Genomic DNA, 17,114 nt, shown 5'->3' on the forward strand with positions numbered 1-17,114 from the left:
GCTCAACCAGGTGCACCACCACCCAGCCCAGAACTGTTTTTAGGGGAAAAGTGCAGTTTTATTTTTACTGCCGTCTAGGTTATTGCTGGACTTCGTGATTCTATGATGCATACACTGCTCCTAGTGGTCATTTCTTCCATTATTAGCTTTATTCCTTCCCTCTTGTTTCTATTATTATTATTATTATTATTATTATGGAACATTTTTATTTTAGTATAACACTGAAAGAAATTGTGTTAACGGGTTGAGTGGTGTCACACCTGGTTGAGCGCACATGTTACAGTGTGCAAGGACCCAGGTACAAGCCCCCAGTCCCCACCTGCAGAGGGAATGCTTCACGAGTGGTGAAGCAGTGCTGCAGATGTCTCTCTGTCTCTCTCCCTCTCTGTCTCTCCCACACTCTCAATTTCTGGCTGTCTCTATCCAGTAAGTAAAGGGAATGCAAATTATTTACAAATCCTGTTCAACAGTTATGTTATAGGCAGGGGAGACAGCATAATAGTTATACAAACAGACTCTCATGCCTGAGGCTTTGTAGTCCCAGGTTCAATCCCCACACCACCAGAAGCCTGAGCTGAGCAGTGCTCTAGTAAAGAAAAATAGAGTTTTATTATTTGAAATTCAAAACGTTATTAGAATTACTGCAGTAACAAGGTAGGTCACCAGGCAGGGTGTGTGAAGCCAGTCATGTGACCAGCGTGCAGCCCCCACTGCACTAGGGTAGCTGGTGTCTTGGTGTCTTTCCCTCTCCTGCTCTGTCTGAAACAAATCACTCTGCAGCGGTGAAGACCTCTGAGCACAAAAGAGAAAAACTCAGAGCGAAGAGGAATTAATTAGTATTCATTCTTGACTTATGTGATTATTTCTATGAAGGGACTCAGAATTACAAATACGAAATGCAACAACTGACAACTAAATCGAAAGGCTATTATCAGGGCCAGGTGGTGACACACCTGAGTGAGTGCACATGTTATAATGCGCAAGGATCTAAGTTTGAGCCCCTAATCTCCAATTACAGGGGATAAGTTGTGGGAATGGTGAAACAGTGTGATACAGGTGCCTTTCTTTCTTTCTTTTTGATATTTATTTATTTATTTACTTACTCCATTTTGTTGCCCTTGTTGTTTTATTCTTGTAGTTATTACTGTTGTTGTTATTGATGTCATTGTTGTTGGGTAGGACAGAGAGAAATGGAGAGAAGAGGGGAAGACAGAGAGGTGCAGAGAAAGATAAGACACATGCAGACCTGTTTCACCACCTGTGAAGTGACTCCCTGCAGGCAGGGAGCCAGGAGCTCAAACCCAGATCCTTACACCAGTCCTTGCGCTTTGATCCACCTGCACTTCACCTGCTGCGCTATTGCCTGACTCCCGATACAGGTGTTTTTCTGTCTCTATCTCCCTCTGCCCACTCAATTTCTGATGGCCTCTATCCAATAAGTAAATAAATAAAGATAATTCAGAATAACACAGAAGAAAAACTAATATTAACCATAATATGCTGTGAAAATTCCCCTGGAGAGTGAGAGAGACAGCATAGTGGTTATGCAAACAAACTCTCATGCTAGAGTTGCCAGGTTCAATCTCCTGCACCACAATAAGCCAGAACTGAGCAGAGCTCTGTGAAAAAACAATAATGAAACATAAAATTCATCTGGAATACACGCTTGTTTTCTGCAAAGTACTAATGTAGTAAGCACTGAGGCATTCCCCTTTGTTGTTAAAATTTGGAGGCTCTGGCCGGGCTAGCTTCATGGGCGGGTAACAGAGACGACCAGAGACATACGGCTAGGCAGGGAAGCTGTATTTCTTTATTGAGGAACAACGATTCATAAACTAAACCAAACTAATCACCAAACAGAACTCTCCTGTCTCGTTGCGGCGGCGCAAGCACTCTCTCTTACTCTGGAACTCAGGAACCATCTCTCAGGGTTCCCAGGGGCGGGGCCAAGTGGGCCTGCAAAACTAACTGGACTGATCCAATTTTCTTGGCGGGGGAGAACTAGAACAACCCAATGTAAAGCATAAAACACCCCTTAGTGGGACATAAATAAAAAGCCCATCTTGGGTGTGCTCTCTCCTCCCAACAAAAGACTGACAAGAATATTAAAGAATAGGAGAGGGAGGAGAGAGAAGAGGAGAGGGGAGTCAAAGAGACTCTAGAATCGCTCTATGCACATTCTTTTTAGTTTATATCTACCACACGGCTCTATGCCTAATTTCTCACCACCCATCTCAAATTGAAGGCAGAAGATTCAGCCTGTGCCTAATGACCAAAAATTAGGATGAACTAATGTGCCTACTCCTTCAGTCACCCTATTAGTAAATAATAAATTTAATCCAAATCCATGCCTAAGATGTTTAAAATGGAAATTACAGAATTTGTCTGTCTTTCTGTGTGTTTAATTTCCTTGACTTGTTTTTTTCCCCGCTAAATCCATCTGATTCTCACCTTAATTTGCAATGGGCTGTCTTGAAGGGAATCAATAAATACTTCCCACTTCAAGACTCTGAAATTATGCAAAGTCTTTTGAAATTCATACCATCTGTAATGTCTAAAGGTGAACTCACAAGGTCTTGGGCCTTGTGGGAGACGGGCCATTTGCCCAAAATAAAGGGGCACCAGCATAGGAGCATTGGAGCGATGACTTTCAGAAAGCATCTTCTTCTTTATTTTTTGTACAGAAGAAGGTGGGCAGACCCAACAAGAATTTAGCAGGTTGACACACCAGGTGGGGAATCTGTCTGTATTATTATGATGATGGTGATTGTGAGAGATGTTTAAGTCTTCTCTTCAAAAGAACATGACTACGACTGTTTAGTACAAAAATTCTTTTAATCAATTGTTATCTGTGGCCCCCTGTGGCCAGCAGTGTCCTGTTCTTTAGGTCAGCTCCTTGCAGTGCTTGCTACTCCTCCAGCAGAGACCCTCAGACTCTCTTCCTCCTTTTCTTATTTAGGCAATGGGGAGACTGTGAGCTCTGAACCCCATCCAGGGGTGGAGGAGACAGTTCTCCATTGGTATAAAAGATGGGAGTTCAAATATGATTACAATGTACCTACTGTCTATCTACAAAGTGGAACACCCCAAACCAACTCTTCATCTGCACTATTCCAGCCTTTAGCTCCACGATTGGTCAACAATTTGTTTGGCTTTGTATGTCAACTCTCTTTTCAGCCACCAGGGTCCAGATGCCAGCAGGTTGCCAACCAGACTTCCCTGGACAGACAACTCCTCCCCTGATAGCTTTCTTATTCTTTATCCCTCTGGGAGGATGGACCCAAGGTCATTGTGGGATGCAGAAGGTGGAAGGTCTGGCTTCTGTAATTGGTTCTCCGCTGAACATGGGTGTTGACGGGTGGATCCATACTCCCAGCCTGTCTCTCTCTTTCCCTAGTGGGGTGGGGCTCTGGGTAAGCAGAGCTCCAGGACACATTGGTGGGGTTGAAGCGGGATCCTTCCTCCATACCTTGCGCTTTGTGTCACGTGCGCTTAACCTGCTGTGCCACCGCCCCACTCCCTTAAACAAACATTTTGGGGGGTTATGCTGTGGCTCTGGGGTGGGATTGGGGGCTGGGGTATTGAACCTGGGACTTCAGAGCCTCAAGCATGAGAGACTCTTTGCATAACCATTATGCTATCTCTCCCTCTTTTTAAATATTGTGTTTATTTGATGGAGACAGAAACATAGAGGGGAGGAGTAGATAGAGAAATAAGACACCAGAAGCCCTGTTTTACCACTGAAGCTTTCCCCCTGCAGGGGGATTGGCAGGGGCTTGAACCTGGGACCTTGTGTACTGTGATGTGCGAGCTTAACCAGGTATACCACCGCCTTGCCCCCTCAGGAAACCCTCTCTAGCCCTTTTCTAGAACAAGAGGTGTAATCAGGTACAAAGGGCTCTTACCTGCCAGGCCTAGAATTCTGAGTGTTAGAAGTGAGTGAGGTCACAGTGAAGGAACAGTCACTGGGTTTGAGGTCACCCCTAGTGACAGCCAAGTGGCAGTGTGGCTTGGTCCATGACCAGGACAAGACCAGGCCCTCCTACATCAATAGGCATCCCACCTGCGCCTGAGTGTAATGCCCTCCACTCCAGGTCACTTGAGCTGACCTGACCATCACTGAATGTTTCCATCCCTCTTGTTCATTAACGCCATCATCAGGGGAAGAGACTGTGACCTGAAGAAGAGGTTGAGGAGACAGGGGCCAGGCAGTAGTGCAGTGGGATAAGCGCACATGGCACGAAGTACAATAACCGGCATAAGGATGCAGGTTCGAGCCCCAGGCTCCCCACCTGCAAGGGGGGTCACTTCACAGGCAGTGAAGTAGGTCTGCAGGTATCTGTATTTCTCTCCCCCTCTCTATCTTCTTCTCCTTCTCAATTTCTCTCTGTCCTATCCAACAATGATAGCAATATCAACAATAATAATCACTAAAACAAGGGCAGCAAAAGGGAAAAAATAGCTTCCAGGAGCAGTGGATTTGTAGTGCAAGCACCGAGCCCCAACAATAACCCTGGGAGAGATGGGGGAAAAAACAGGCCTATAAACCAGTGTTATTTCAATTGAAGAAGGGGAAAAAGACAAAGAAGAAGGGGAAGAAGAAGAAAAGAAGAGGAAGGGAAAAGGGAAGGGGAAGAAGAAGAAGAATGAGTAGTAGTAGTAGTAGTTGGGTCTTCACGGACATGAGGAGACCATCCTCAAGCTGAGATGCCATTGAAGAGATGACACGCAAGGGCCAGCACATCACACTAGCAAAGCAGGACAAATTGACCTTCATCCATTTTGGAGTCTGAGGACTGGCCCTCAAGCTGAAAGGCCAAGGTCTCTGCAATCCACCTTTGTCTGGCTGGACAGGCTCTGTGGATGCTCTCAGACACGGCCCTCAGTCTGAGAGCAGACCCCCTGAGCACCACTTCTCATATAGATGATCACTTTGGAGACTTCAGGACCTGGCTTTGTCCTGGTCTTGAGGACAAGCAGAAAGTGAGGACTGTGTCACTCTCAGTAAAAGGAAGGGGGTCCTCCTTGTGTTGAAAGACCTCAGTGGTGTCTACCCACTTATTCGCAGTTGCCCTCCTTCTGCTTTTGCTTGGGGATTTAGTACAAAACAGGGCTGCTGGTTTCTCTCTATCTCTCTCTATATATATATCACCCCCTTTCTTCTCAAATTCTGGTTGTTTCTATTCAAAAATAAAGATAATTACAAAAAAATAGAAATACATTACCAAGACAATATTGTAAATGAGTTCTCTCTAAACAGTGGAATAGTAAAGTTGACAAAAAGTAAAATACATAACCTTCTAGTCTTCATAGCACTGGCCTGTGTGAGGACATTCCTACTTGTTGAGCCTGTTTTAAATTTGCTCTCAAAATCGTCATTGCTTCTGTGTAAAAGGAATGCTACCCATGAAGAAATCTTAACGTACTCACAAATATCTTTTTCATTCTTTCTGATAGAGACAGAGCATTTGAGAGAGAAGGGATACAGAGTCAGAGAGAGAGAGAGAGACACCTGCCCCCTGCAGGTGGGGAACAGCTGCTTTCTGTGCCCACGACTGAGTACATCCCCACCCAGACGCTCAGTTCTCTTCTGAGCATGAGCCCAAGACCTGGGATTAGAAAGGCCTTCTGGGTATTCTTTACATGTATCAGATTTTAGAAAGCACACATTTCTCTACGTACTCTTGGCCAAAACTCCTCCTTCCAAATACTTTATCTTCCAATTGCGTCTTCCAACTCTTCTTCATTGTCCACAATGATAGTTACCTGATTTCTGAAAGGTATCACAGCTATAAACTGATTTTTTTTTAGAGATTTAATAACAAGATTGTGGTATAAAAGGGGTACAAGTCCATACAGTTCCCACCACCAGAGCTTCATATCCCATCCTTTCTATTTAACGTTTCCCTATTCTTTATCCCTCTGGGAATATCGACCCTGGATCATTATGGGGTGCAGAAAGTGGAAGGTCTGTCTTCTCTAATTGCTTATCTGCTGAGCATGGTCATTGGCAGGTCGATCCATACCAACAGCCTGTTTTTATTTTTCCCTAGTGGGGTAGGGCTCTGGGGAGGTGGGTCCTCTAGGACACATTGATGGAGTCATCTGTCCACAGAAGTCTGGTTGGCATCATGGTAGCACCTGCAACTTGGTGGCTGAGTATTGGACCTGAAGGGTAGACATCCAATGTCTGGCATCTCTGGACACCTGTTGAGGTGGCACTGGTTGCACTGATTGGATTGAGATTGGCAGGTTCAGTATCAAATGATATGTTTCAAGGGAATCATGAAAGAAAATGTGCCACGCCCATTTTCCAGCAATGGGAGACATTAGGTTTCTATAGAGAATGAGGAAGGTTCTTAGCTGTCTTAAGAAGGCAATAGATTTAAGAAGGCAATAGATAATAATTATTATAACCTATTTATTTGGGAACTTAATGTACTTCAAAATCCCATGGATAGAATTTAGCATACCATACAAGACCTTAGCATGCTATTTACAATATTGCTCAGTTTCAGAAGAAGCAAATATATTATTTTGCACATTCTGTTAGGCAATTATCTGAGAGTTGAATTCTACAGTCAAGATTTTTTGCATAGGGTATAGTTTTTTTTTTTATTTACTTTAGTTTCTTGGATAAAGACAGTCAGAAACTGAGAGAGAAGGGGGTGATAGAGAGGGAGAGAGACAGAGACACACCTGCAACCCTGATTCAGCACTCGTGAAGTTTTCCCCCTGCAGGTGGGGATTGGGAGCTTGGAAATGGGTCCTTGTGCACTGTGACGTGCAGTCTACCAGGTGTGCCACCAGCTGTCCCTGTATATATATATATATGTGTGTGTGTGTGTGTCTGTGTGTGTGTATGTCTGTGTGTGTGTCTGTGTGTGTATCTGTGTGTGTGTCTGTGTGTGTGTGTGTGTGTCTGTGTGTGTGTGTGTCTGTGTGTATTCCTTCCTTATGCTCATAGCTCAGCTGACTTGAGTTCTGTGTGGCAAGTGAGTATGTAACTGAGGTGCCACTGAAGCCACTTATCAGAAAGTTATGCCAATTCAGTCAAAGCTTGACCAAAATCTGGTAATTTGTTGACTAATTCTGAGTTATCAGGTAGATGGTTCTGGTTCTGACATTTACTGATAATTGTCTTGCTCTCTATTTACTTTTCTGTAAAGATGTCTTTTAAGTTGTCCACCCCCATCCATCTCATTTTCCTAGGTGACATCTTTTTCAGTATGCTGAATTTTTACTGGTCTCATGATTGTATATAATTGTTAATATTGTCAGTATGAAGAGATCATACCTCTGTCCAATGTCCTATTTGATTTAGCACATGGTCCTTAATGCTGGACATATTAGAAAGTCAACTTGTATTAATGGTGTGGGTGAGTGTAATATAGCATAACATGCAAGACTCAATAGACTTTCACTTGTGAGTAGAGTGAACACACAGCTACTGTGGTTAACAGTTGTGTGGGTCAGACATGATGGGCCTAGACCTCCAATAGATCCCTTTCTCCACTGTCACTGGTCATATCCTTTAGGAACAACACAATGGACCCTGCTGTGAGTCCCCATAGGACCTTGCCCTCAATGTGGCTCAACAGTGGTATAGAATGTCCCATCCTCCGAAGGTGCGGTGGATAACATACTCTATCTACCACCTGAGGAAGATGGGTCCTAAAATTGGTGCAACCTGGAATGTTCCTCCTTGTGACCACAGAATGCAAACTCAGACCTCCAGGGATGTTGAGGTTGCTCAGGCTCCTGTGCTGAATTTGGGCCCCAGATCAAAAGGATGGTGCTTACAGTCAACATTATTTACATACTTTTCCCATTTTGGGAGCTATTTTCTCCTTATCAAGTTCTCTAGTCCTTTTTCCAACTATGACACCATCTCCCCAGATAATAACCTAGGTCAAACTGCATATTAGATATCACGCTCAGACAAAAACTACTAAAGTCATGGGCCCCTTGGAATATACATAAAATTGACCTACTAGCTTTATCCAAAATGGAGACCCGAAATCATCATCTGCAATGTTCTTGCCTTTAGGTTCATGATTAGTCAACAGTTTCTTTTTTTTAATAATTTATTTCTTTATTGGGGAATTAATGCTTTACATTCAACAGTAAATACAATAGTTTGTACATGCATAACATTCCCCAGATTCCCATTTAACAATACAACCCCCACTATGTCATTCATCATCTTTCATGGACCTGTATTCTCCCCACCCACCCACCCGCCCCAGAGTCTTTTACTTTGGTGCAATACGCCAACTCCAGTTCAGGTTCTAATCGTGTTTTCTTTTCTAATCTTTTTTTTCAACTTTGGCCTGAGAGTGAGATCATCCCATATTCATCCTTCTGTTTCTGACTTATTTCACTCAACATGATTTTTTCAAGGTCCATCCAAGATCGGCTGAAAACGGTGAAGTCATCATGTTTTACAGCTGAGTAGTATTCCATTGTGTATATATACCACAACTTGCTCAGCCACTCATCTGTTGTTGGACACCTGGGTTGCTTCCAGGTTTTGGCTATTACAAATTGTGCTGCCAAGAACATATGTGTACACAGATCTTTTTGGATGGATGTGTTGGGTTCCTTAGGATATATCCCCAGGAGGGGAATTGCAGGGTCATAGGGTAGGTCCATTTCTAGCCTTCTGAGAGCTCTCCAGACTATTCTCCACAGTGGTTGGACCAATTGACATTCCCACCAGCAGTGCAGGAGGGTTCCTTTGACACCACACCCTCTCCAGCATTTGTTGCTGTTACCTTTTCTGATGTATGACATTCTCACAGGAGTGAAGTGATATCTCATTGTTGTCTTGATTTGCATTTCTCTGACAATCAGAGACTTGGAGCATTTTTTCATGTGTTTCTCAGACTTTTGGAACTCCTCTGTGGTGAATATTCTGTCCAAGTCCTCCCCCCATTTTTGGATGGGGTTATTTGTTGTCTTGTTGTTGAGTCTGGCGAGCTCTTTATATATGTTGGTTATTAAACTCTTATCTGATGTATGGCATGTAAAGATCTTCTCCCATTCTGTGAGGGGTCTCTTGGTTTGGGTAGTGGTTTCTTTTGCTGTGAAGAAGCTTTTTAATTTGATGTAGTCCCATAGGTTTATACTTGCCTTAGTCTTCCTTGTAATTGGATTCGTTTCATTGAAAATGTCTTTAAAATTTATGCGGAAAAAAGTTCTGCCAATATTTTCCTCTAAGTATCTGATAGTTTCTGGTCTAATATCCAAGTCCTTGATCCACTTGGAATTTACTTTTGTATTTGGTGAAATACAGTGATTCAGTTTCATTCTTCTGCATGTTTCAACCCGTTGTTTCCAACACCATTTGTTGAAGAGACTCTGCTTTCCCCATGTAATCGTCTGGGCCCCTTTGTCAAAGATTAGATGTCCATACGTGTGTGGCCTCATTTCTGGGCTCTCAATTCTATTCCACTGGTCAGTGTGTCTGTTCATGTTCCAGTACCAAGCAGTTTTGATGACAATGGCCCTATAATACAGTTTGAGATCTGGGAGTGTGATGCCTCCGGTTCTGTTCTTTTTTCTCAAGATTGTTTTGGCAATTCTAGGTCTTTTCTGGTTCCAGATAAACATTTGTAGCATTTTTTCTATTCTCCTAAAAAATGTGCTTGGGATCTTGATGGGGATAGCATTAAATCTGTAGATGGCTCTGGGTAATATATTCATTTTGATGATGTTAATTCTACCAACCCATGAACATGGAATATCTTTCCACTTCTTTGTGTCTTTTTCAATTTCTTTGAGTAGTGACTCATAATTTTCAGTATACAAGTCTTTCACTTCTTTGGTTAGGTTTACTCCTAGATATTTTATTGTTTTTGTAGCTATAGAAAAAGGAACTGATTTCTGGATTTCAATTTCTTCTAACTTAGTGTTTGCATAGAGGAATGCCACTGACTTTTGAATGTTAATTTTATAGCCTGACACCTTACTGTATTGCCTGATGATTTCCAAAAGCTTCTTGCTGGATTCCTTAGGTTTTTCCATGTATACTATCATGTCATCTGCAAATAAGGAGAGTTTGACTTCTTCTCTTCCAACCTGTATGCCTTTAATTCCTTGCTCCTGCCTGATTGCTATGGCAAGAACTTCCAACACTATGTTGAATAGTAATGGTAATAGTGGGCACCCCTGTCTAGTACCTGATCTGAGGGGAAATGCTTCCAGTTTTTCACTATTGAGTATGATGTTGGCTGTAGGTTTGCTATATATAGACTCCACTATCTTCAGGAATTTTCCATCTATTCCCATTTTTTGTAGTGTTTTGATCATAACGGGATGTTGTATTTTGTCAAAGGCTTTCTCTGCATCTATTGATATGACCATGTGGTTTTTGGTCTTGCTTTTGTTGATGTGGTGGATCACATTGATTGATTTACATATATTAAACCAACCTTGCATGCCTGGGATAAACCCCACTTAGTCATGATGAACAATCTTTTTGATATACTGCTGTATCCGATTGGCTAGAATTTTGTTCAATATTTTCGCATCTATGTTCATCAGAGATATTGGTCTGTAGTTTTCTTTTTTGGTTGTGTCCCTGTCTGCTTTTGGTATCAGGGTGATGTTGGCTTCATAGAAGCTGGCAGGGAGTATTCCAGTGTCTTCAATCTTCTGGAAGACTTAAAAGTAGAGGTATTAGTTCTTCTTTGAAAGTTTTGTAGAATTCTTTTGTAAAACCATCTGATCCAGGACTTTTATTTTTGGGAAGATTTTTGATAACTGTTTCAATTTCATTAGCTGTGATGGGCCTGTTCATTAGTCAACAGTTTCTTCTGCTTTACATGTTAACTCTTTTTCAGCCCTAGGGTCCAGATGATACCATGATGCCAACCTGACTTTCCCTCGTAGACAACCTCACCAATATGTCTTGGAGCCTCACTTCCCAAGATCCCTGCCCCACTAGGGAAAGAGAGAGACAGGCTGGGAGTATAGATCAAACTGCCAACGCCCATGTTCAGAGGAGAAGCAATTATAGAAACCACACCTTCCACCTTCTGCAACCCATAATGACTCTGGGTCAGTACTCCCAGAGGGAGAAAGACTAGGAAAGCTGGGGAGTCGGGCTGTAGCACAGTGGGTTAAGCACAGGTGGCGCAAAGCGCAAGAACTGGACCGGTGTAAGAATCCTGGTTCAAGCCCCCAGCTCCCCACCTGCAGGGGAGTCGTTTCACAAGTGGTGAAGCAGGTCTGCAGGTGTCTATCTTTCTCTCCCCCTCTGTCTTCCCCTCCTCTTTCCACTTCTCTCTGTCCTATCCAATAACAACGACATCAATGATGACTACAACAATAAAACAGCAAGGGCAAAAAAAGGGAATAAATAAATAATAAAAAATATTTTAAAAAAAAGAATAGGAAAGCTACCAGAGGAGGGGATGGGATACGGAGTTCTGGTGGTGGGAACTGTGTGGAATTGGACCACTCTTATCCTATGGTCTTGTCGGACTTTCCATTCTAAAAATAAAAATTATTAACAAAAAATATAATTCTTTCAATATTTCTTTGACTGCACTTTCATCAAATGACATTCTATGGGTTTATCTGAAGACTATTTGTATTACTACATAAATTCAGGTCTATGTTGATGAAAATACCACTATATTTTGATTGTATAACCTTAATGCAATACTATAATTCACTAATTCTCAATCCCACATTTGTTATGTTTCAGTAGTGTTCAGAAACATTCTGAGTTCCTTGCATTTCCATATCTGTTAGAATGGGGCTATCAGTTTGGACCCTAAGTAACTGTCTACAATTACAACATCTATCTATGCATGAAAGGCAAGAGTGGCATTTGAAAAAAATCACTAATTAAAACTATTCAATGACCAAAACTTCAACAAAATATATGCCTCCATTCTTTCTTCTTGATTCTAAGCCATATTTTGTATTTTTATTTGCAAAAAAATTCATATATTTTATCCATTTCTTTCTTTTTTTTCTTTTTTATTTAAGAAAGAATTAACAAAAACATAGGGTAAGAGGGGTACAATTCCACACAATTCCCACCACCCAATCTCCATATCCCACCCCCTCCCCTGATAGCTTTCCCATTCTCTATCCCTCTGGGAGCATGGACCCAGGGTCATTGTGGGTTGCAGAAGGTAGAAGGTCTGGCTTCTGTAATTGCTTCCCAGTTGAACATGGGCGCTGACTGGTAGGTCGATACTCCCAGTCTGCCTCTCTCTTTCCCTAGTAGGATGGGTCTCTGGGGAAACGGAGCTCCAGGACACATTGGTGGGGTCTTCAGTCCAGGGAAGCCTGGCCGGCATCCTGATGACATCTGGAACCTGGTGACTGAAAAGAGAGTTAACATACGAAGCCAAACAAATTGTTGAGCAATCATGGACCCAAAGCTTGAAATAGTAGAGAGGAAGTGTTAGGGGGATACTCACTGCAAACTCCAGTGTACTTCTGCTTTCAGGTATATATTTTGCAGTAGTTTATGGATACGTGTGAACATAAGCTCTCTCTCACAGAAACTGGTGTATATCTAGGTTTTGGGACTTTGTTAGAAAGTGAACCACCTGAGATGGAATTAGAGTATACTGTGAAACGAAAGGTCTCAGCCAAGTAATGAAGCTGAAGGGTTGTCATTCCACACGTGAAGTCTCTGGACACAGTCTGAAGTGAAGCATGTTGAGGTGGCAATCGGTGTGTTGTTTAGGTTGTGATCAGCAGATGCAATATTATTTGATATGGATGTGGGGTGGGAGTGGGTGGGAGGGATGGGTCACAGTCTTTTGGTGGTGGGAATGGTGTTTATGTACACTCCTAGTAAAATGTAGTCATATAAATCACTAGTTAATTAATATGAGAGGGGGAAAATTAATTGTATGTCTCAAAGTTTTTCAAAACACAAACTGAATCTTTTTAATATATAGGCTGTGTAATTGATATGCAGACTCTCTCAAAAGCCTAGACCAAGTAGATCAGAAGCAACCAATAGCACAGCTATATACAAGATACAGCAAACCCTAACAAAAGGACTTTTCAAAGTTAACCCAATTACCAAATAATGTGATGATAACATTAACTATCGATTGTCTTTTTGAACCCTAAGACAGCAAGAACCTCACATCTCCACTATAGAGCCTCTACTTCCCCCAGTCCTAGAACTATTGTATAGGGCCCACTTTCCCGTATGCCTCTCCATTTATTTATAAACCCAGTACGTCTTCTAGTTTTTTAATTTAAATTTATTTTTATTAAATTTTTTTATATTTATTTTTCCTTTTGTTGCCCTTGTTGTTTTATTGTAGTTATTATTGTTGTTGTTATTGATGTTGTCATTGTTGGATAGGTCAGAGAAAAGTGGAGACAGGAGGGGAAGACAGAGGGGATGAGACAAAGATAGACACTTGCAGACCTGCTTCACTGTCTGTGGAGCGACTCCCCTGCAGGTGGGGAGCAGGGGCTTGAACCGGGATCATTACGCCAGTCCTTGTACTTCAACCCATGTGCGCTTTCTTCTTCTAGCATTTGCCCTTCTTCTGTAGCCAGTCAACAGCGTCAGGTTGAAAGCTGTCAGGAGCTGCTTGTTGCTGGCTTTGAAAGTGACTGGGATCCATTTGGATTCAGTCAGCTAGGAAGGATCGTCAGTTTCCCCAATGAATGGGTACTCACGGGGTGCACCACGAGAAGGTCGATCCAATGCATCCCATGTGCGCTTAACCTGCTGTGCTACCACCCGACTCCCACATATTCTAATTTTAAATCTTTTACATTTTATCTATTTTAATTGAGATAGTATTGTATAGTTTTATTTCATAGTGGGGTACTATACAATTCTAAGTTAGTTTTGCATACTGCTTTTTGTTTTTTGCCTCCAGGGTTATCACTGGGACCCCGTGCCTGCACTATGAATCCACTGCTCCTGGAGACCATTTTTTCTCATTTTGTTTTTGTTATTGTTATTGTTGACATTGTTATTGGAGAAGGCAGAGAGAAATCGAGAGAGGAGAGGAAGGCAGAAAGGGGGAGAGAAAGACAGACACCTGCAGACCTGCTTCGCTGCTTTTGAAGCAACCCCCTGATGGTGGGGAGCCGGGGAGTCGAACTGGGATCCTTACGGCTCTCCTTGTGCCTTGCACCATGTGCGCTTAACAGCTGTGCTAACTCCTCGCCCTGTATCTCGCTTCTTAATCCATCCAGTTGTTCTATTTTGAGAGGTGAATGTAAGACATTTACATGTAGGGTGGTGATAGATAAGTGCACTTTGCTTCTAGCTATTCTGCTTTTCCTTTGAGGTTCCTTTTTTTGTTCCTGTTGACTTTTTTCCTTTCATGTTTGCTCCTGCTTGATATTTTAAGTAGTTGATATTCCTTCTTTATTCTCTTTAATTTTGTTCTCCTATTATCTTTATTTATTGGATAGAGACAGTCAAAGATTGAGAGGAAAGGGGAAGATAGAGAGAGACGGGGAGACACCTGCAACCCTGCTCCACCACACGTGAAGCTTTCCTCCTGCAGGTGGGAACCAGGTTCTTGAACCCGGGTCCTTGTGGCCTGTTCTGTGTGCACTGAACTAAGTGTGTCACTGCCTATCCTTTGGTGGTTCCCCACCTGCAGGGGAGTCGCTTCACTGGCAGTGAAGCAGGTCTGCAGGTGTCTTTAACTCCCCCTCTCTGTCTTCCCCTCCTCTCTCCATTTCTCTCTGTCCTCTTCAACAAGAATGACATCAACGAATAAAACAATAAAACAAGGACAACAAAAGAGAACAAATAAATATTTTTTTAAAAAAAGAAATATAATTCACTGGCTTGGGAAACAGTTTCACAACTAGAGCACCAGACTTTCATGCTAAATGTTTCTTATTTGATCCCTGGTACCACCTGTGATGGGGAGGTGTTCTGACTTCTCTCTTCCTACTTCTCTCTGCTTCAAGTGAATAAGTCTCCTGCTATGTAACAAATAAAAACAGATCTTAAGTTAAAAAACACTCCAGTACCCTCCCTCTGTGTCAGGCTCATGGACATGAGTTCCATAAAGACACTCCATGACCTAGAAACACTGACAAGAAGGAATGTGTTACATCAGGACATAAATGCTGAGAACAGAACAGTTATTTTTATTTCACACCACAATGGCATGCCACTCACTCCCAGATCTTACATGAAACCTCTAGTATTTTATGTTCCCTATATCTTCTTTCTTTTAATTATTTCAATTTTCTTTATTTATTGGACCTGAGGTAGGCAGAAAATGAGACAGAGAGGGAGAGAGACAGTGAGACATCTGCAGCAAGCCTCACCACTCATGAAGCTTTCCCCTTGCAGGTGGGGACCATGGGACTTGAACCCAGGTCCTTGCACATTGTAATGTGTGTTCAACCAGATGTGCCACCACCTGACCCCTATTCTCTATATCTGTATCCCTTAAAATGATTATATTGAAAACCCAGGGGCTCATTTATATATAAGGATTTAGTGCTGATCTCCTCAGAGTCTGGGTCAGCATAGATCACCCTAGACAAGAGAGGGTCAGTGTGCACATTTATAACAAGTGGGGCGATAGGCTTCTATTCCTTGCCTATAATTCAGTCTGCTACTTTTTAAAAATGTATTTATAAAAAGGAAACACTGACAAAAGCATAGGATTAGAGGGCTACAACTCCACACTGTTCCCACCACCAGAACTCCATTTTCCATCTCCTCCCCTGATATCTTTCCTATTCTTTAACCCTCTGGAAGTATGGACCCAGGGTCATTATGGGATGCAGAAGGTGGAAGGTCTGGCTTCTGTAATTGCTTCTCCACTGAACATGGGTGTTGGCAGGTTGATCCATACTCCCAGCCTGTCTCTTTCTTTCTTTAGTGGGTCAGGTCTTTGGAGAAGCAGGGCTCCAGGACTCTTTGTGGGGTCATCTGCCCAGGGAGGTCTGGTTGGTATCAAGGCAGCATCTTGAACCTGGTGGCTGAAAACAAAAGGTGACATATACAGCCAAATTGTTGACTAATCATGAACATAAAGGCTGGAATATTGCAGATAATGATTTGGGATCTCTGTTTTGAAGAGAGTCATATTCCAACGGGTCCATGACTATACTAGTTTTTCCCTCAGCCTGACTTCTGATATGCAGGTGGATCCAGTTACTGTCTGGGGAGATGATGCTATCGCTGGAAAAATGACCAGAAAGCTGGATCAGGGAAGTGAGTAGCTCCCAAATATGGGAAAGTTGTATAAATATTGTAGACTGTAAACCGCATTGATTTGATCTGGGGCCCATATTCAACTTAGGAGTTTATGTGACCTCTGTATCCCTGTAGATCTGAGCTCACATTCTGTAGTCATGATAGGAGCCTTCCAAGATGCTCCAATTTCAGGACCCATCTTCGACCATTGGTAGAGTATGTTATCCAGAATAACTTTGAAGGGTGGAACATTGTTTAACATTGTTGAACCACATTGAGGGCAAGGTCCTATGGGGGGCCCACCAAGGGTTCTATTGTATTGTTCCTGATGAAGATGACCAGTGACAATGGATAGAGGGATCTATTTGAGTCCTAGGCCCATCATGTCTTTGTGAGACTCTCAAGACTCCCTGACTAGGGCCCCAGATGATGGGGTGGCCTGATAGTGACTAAAGAGTCATCATTAAAGTGTGCCCATCTCTTGACCTTATGCAGTCTGATGCTTTTAATCATGACATCCATCCCCCTACCCAGATGATTATTGAATGATTATCAAGCCCATGATTCTGTGGCATTGCAATTTTATGCTATTGTAATCCATCCTGAAAGACTTCCATAAATCATCAGAGAAAACAAAAGTTCTGGAGAAAGTTGGACTCAAACTCAGACCTGACACACCCTGAGGGACCCTGAGACCTGTCCTGCAATAACAGCCCCAAACTCCATGCAGAATCATGCACCTGTTTGGAGACTCACTTGCCCCTGAGTGAAATGATCCCTAGAGAATTAATTGACTTATTTTGGGCCACTAAACTTGATGAAATCACAAATGCCAAGGGCGAAGGAGAATCCAAACACATTTTCCCAAAGTGGTTTTCACCAGAGTGACCAGAGTTGGGCAGGTGCAGAGCCCCAGGGCAGAGGATTCCCAGAG

The 17,114-nt window shown here is 42.6% G+C and overlaps 1 protein-coding gene across 1 annotated transcript in view; it reads left to right on the forward strand.

Moving 5' to 3' along the window:
- The first annotated feature begins 4,863 nt into the window (after positions 1–4,863).
- LOC132535613 (vomeronasal type-2 receptor 116-like) overlaps positions 4,864–17,114 on the forward strand; it is a 38,844-nt gene continuing 26,593 nt past the window's right edge. Inside the window, 1 exon segment of the mRNA XM_060182209.1 lies at positions 4,864–4,983. Within this exon segment, the coding sequence (XP_060038192.1) occupies positions 4,864–4,983 (120 nt within the window).

This window comes from Erinaceus europaeus, chromosome 23 (assembly GCF_950295315.1).
Source record: "Erinaceus europaeus chromosome 23, mEriEur2.1, whole genome shotgun sequence".
Taxonomy (NCBI): Eukaryota; Metazoa; Chordata; class Mammalia; order Eulipotyphla; family Erinaceidae; genus Erinaceus; species Erinaceus europaeus.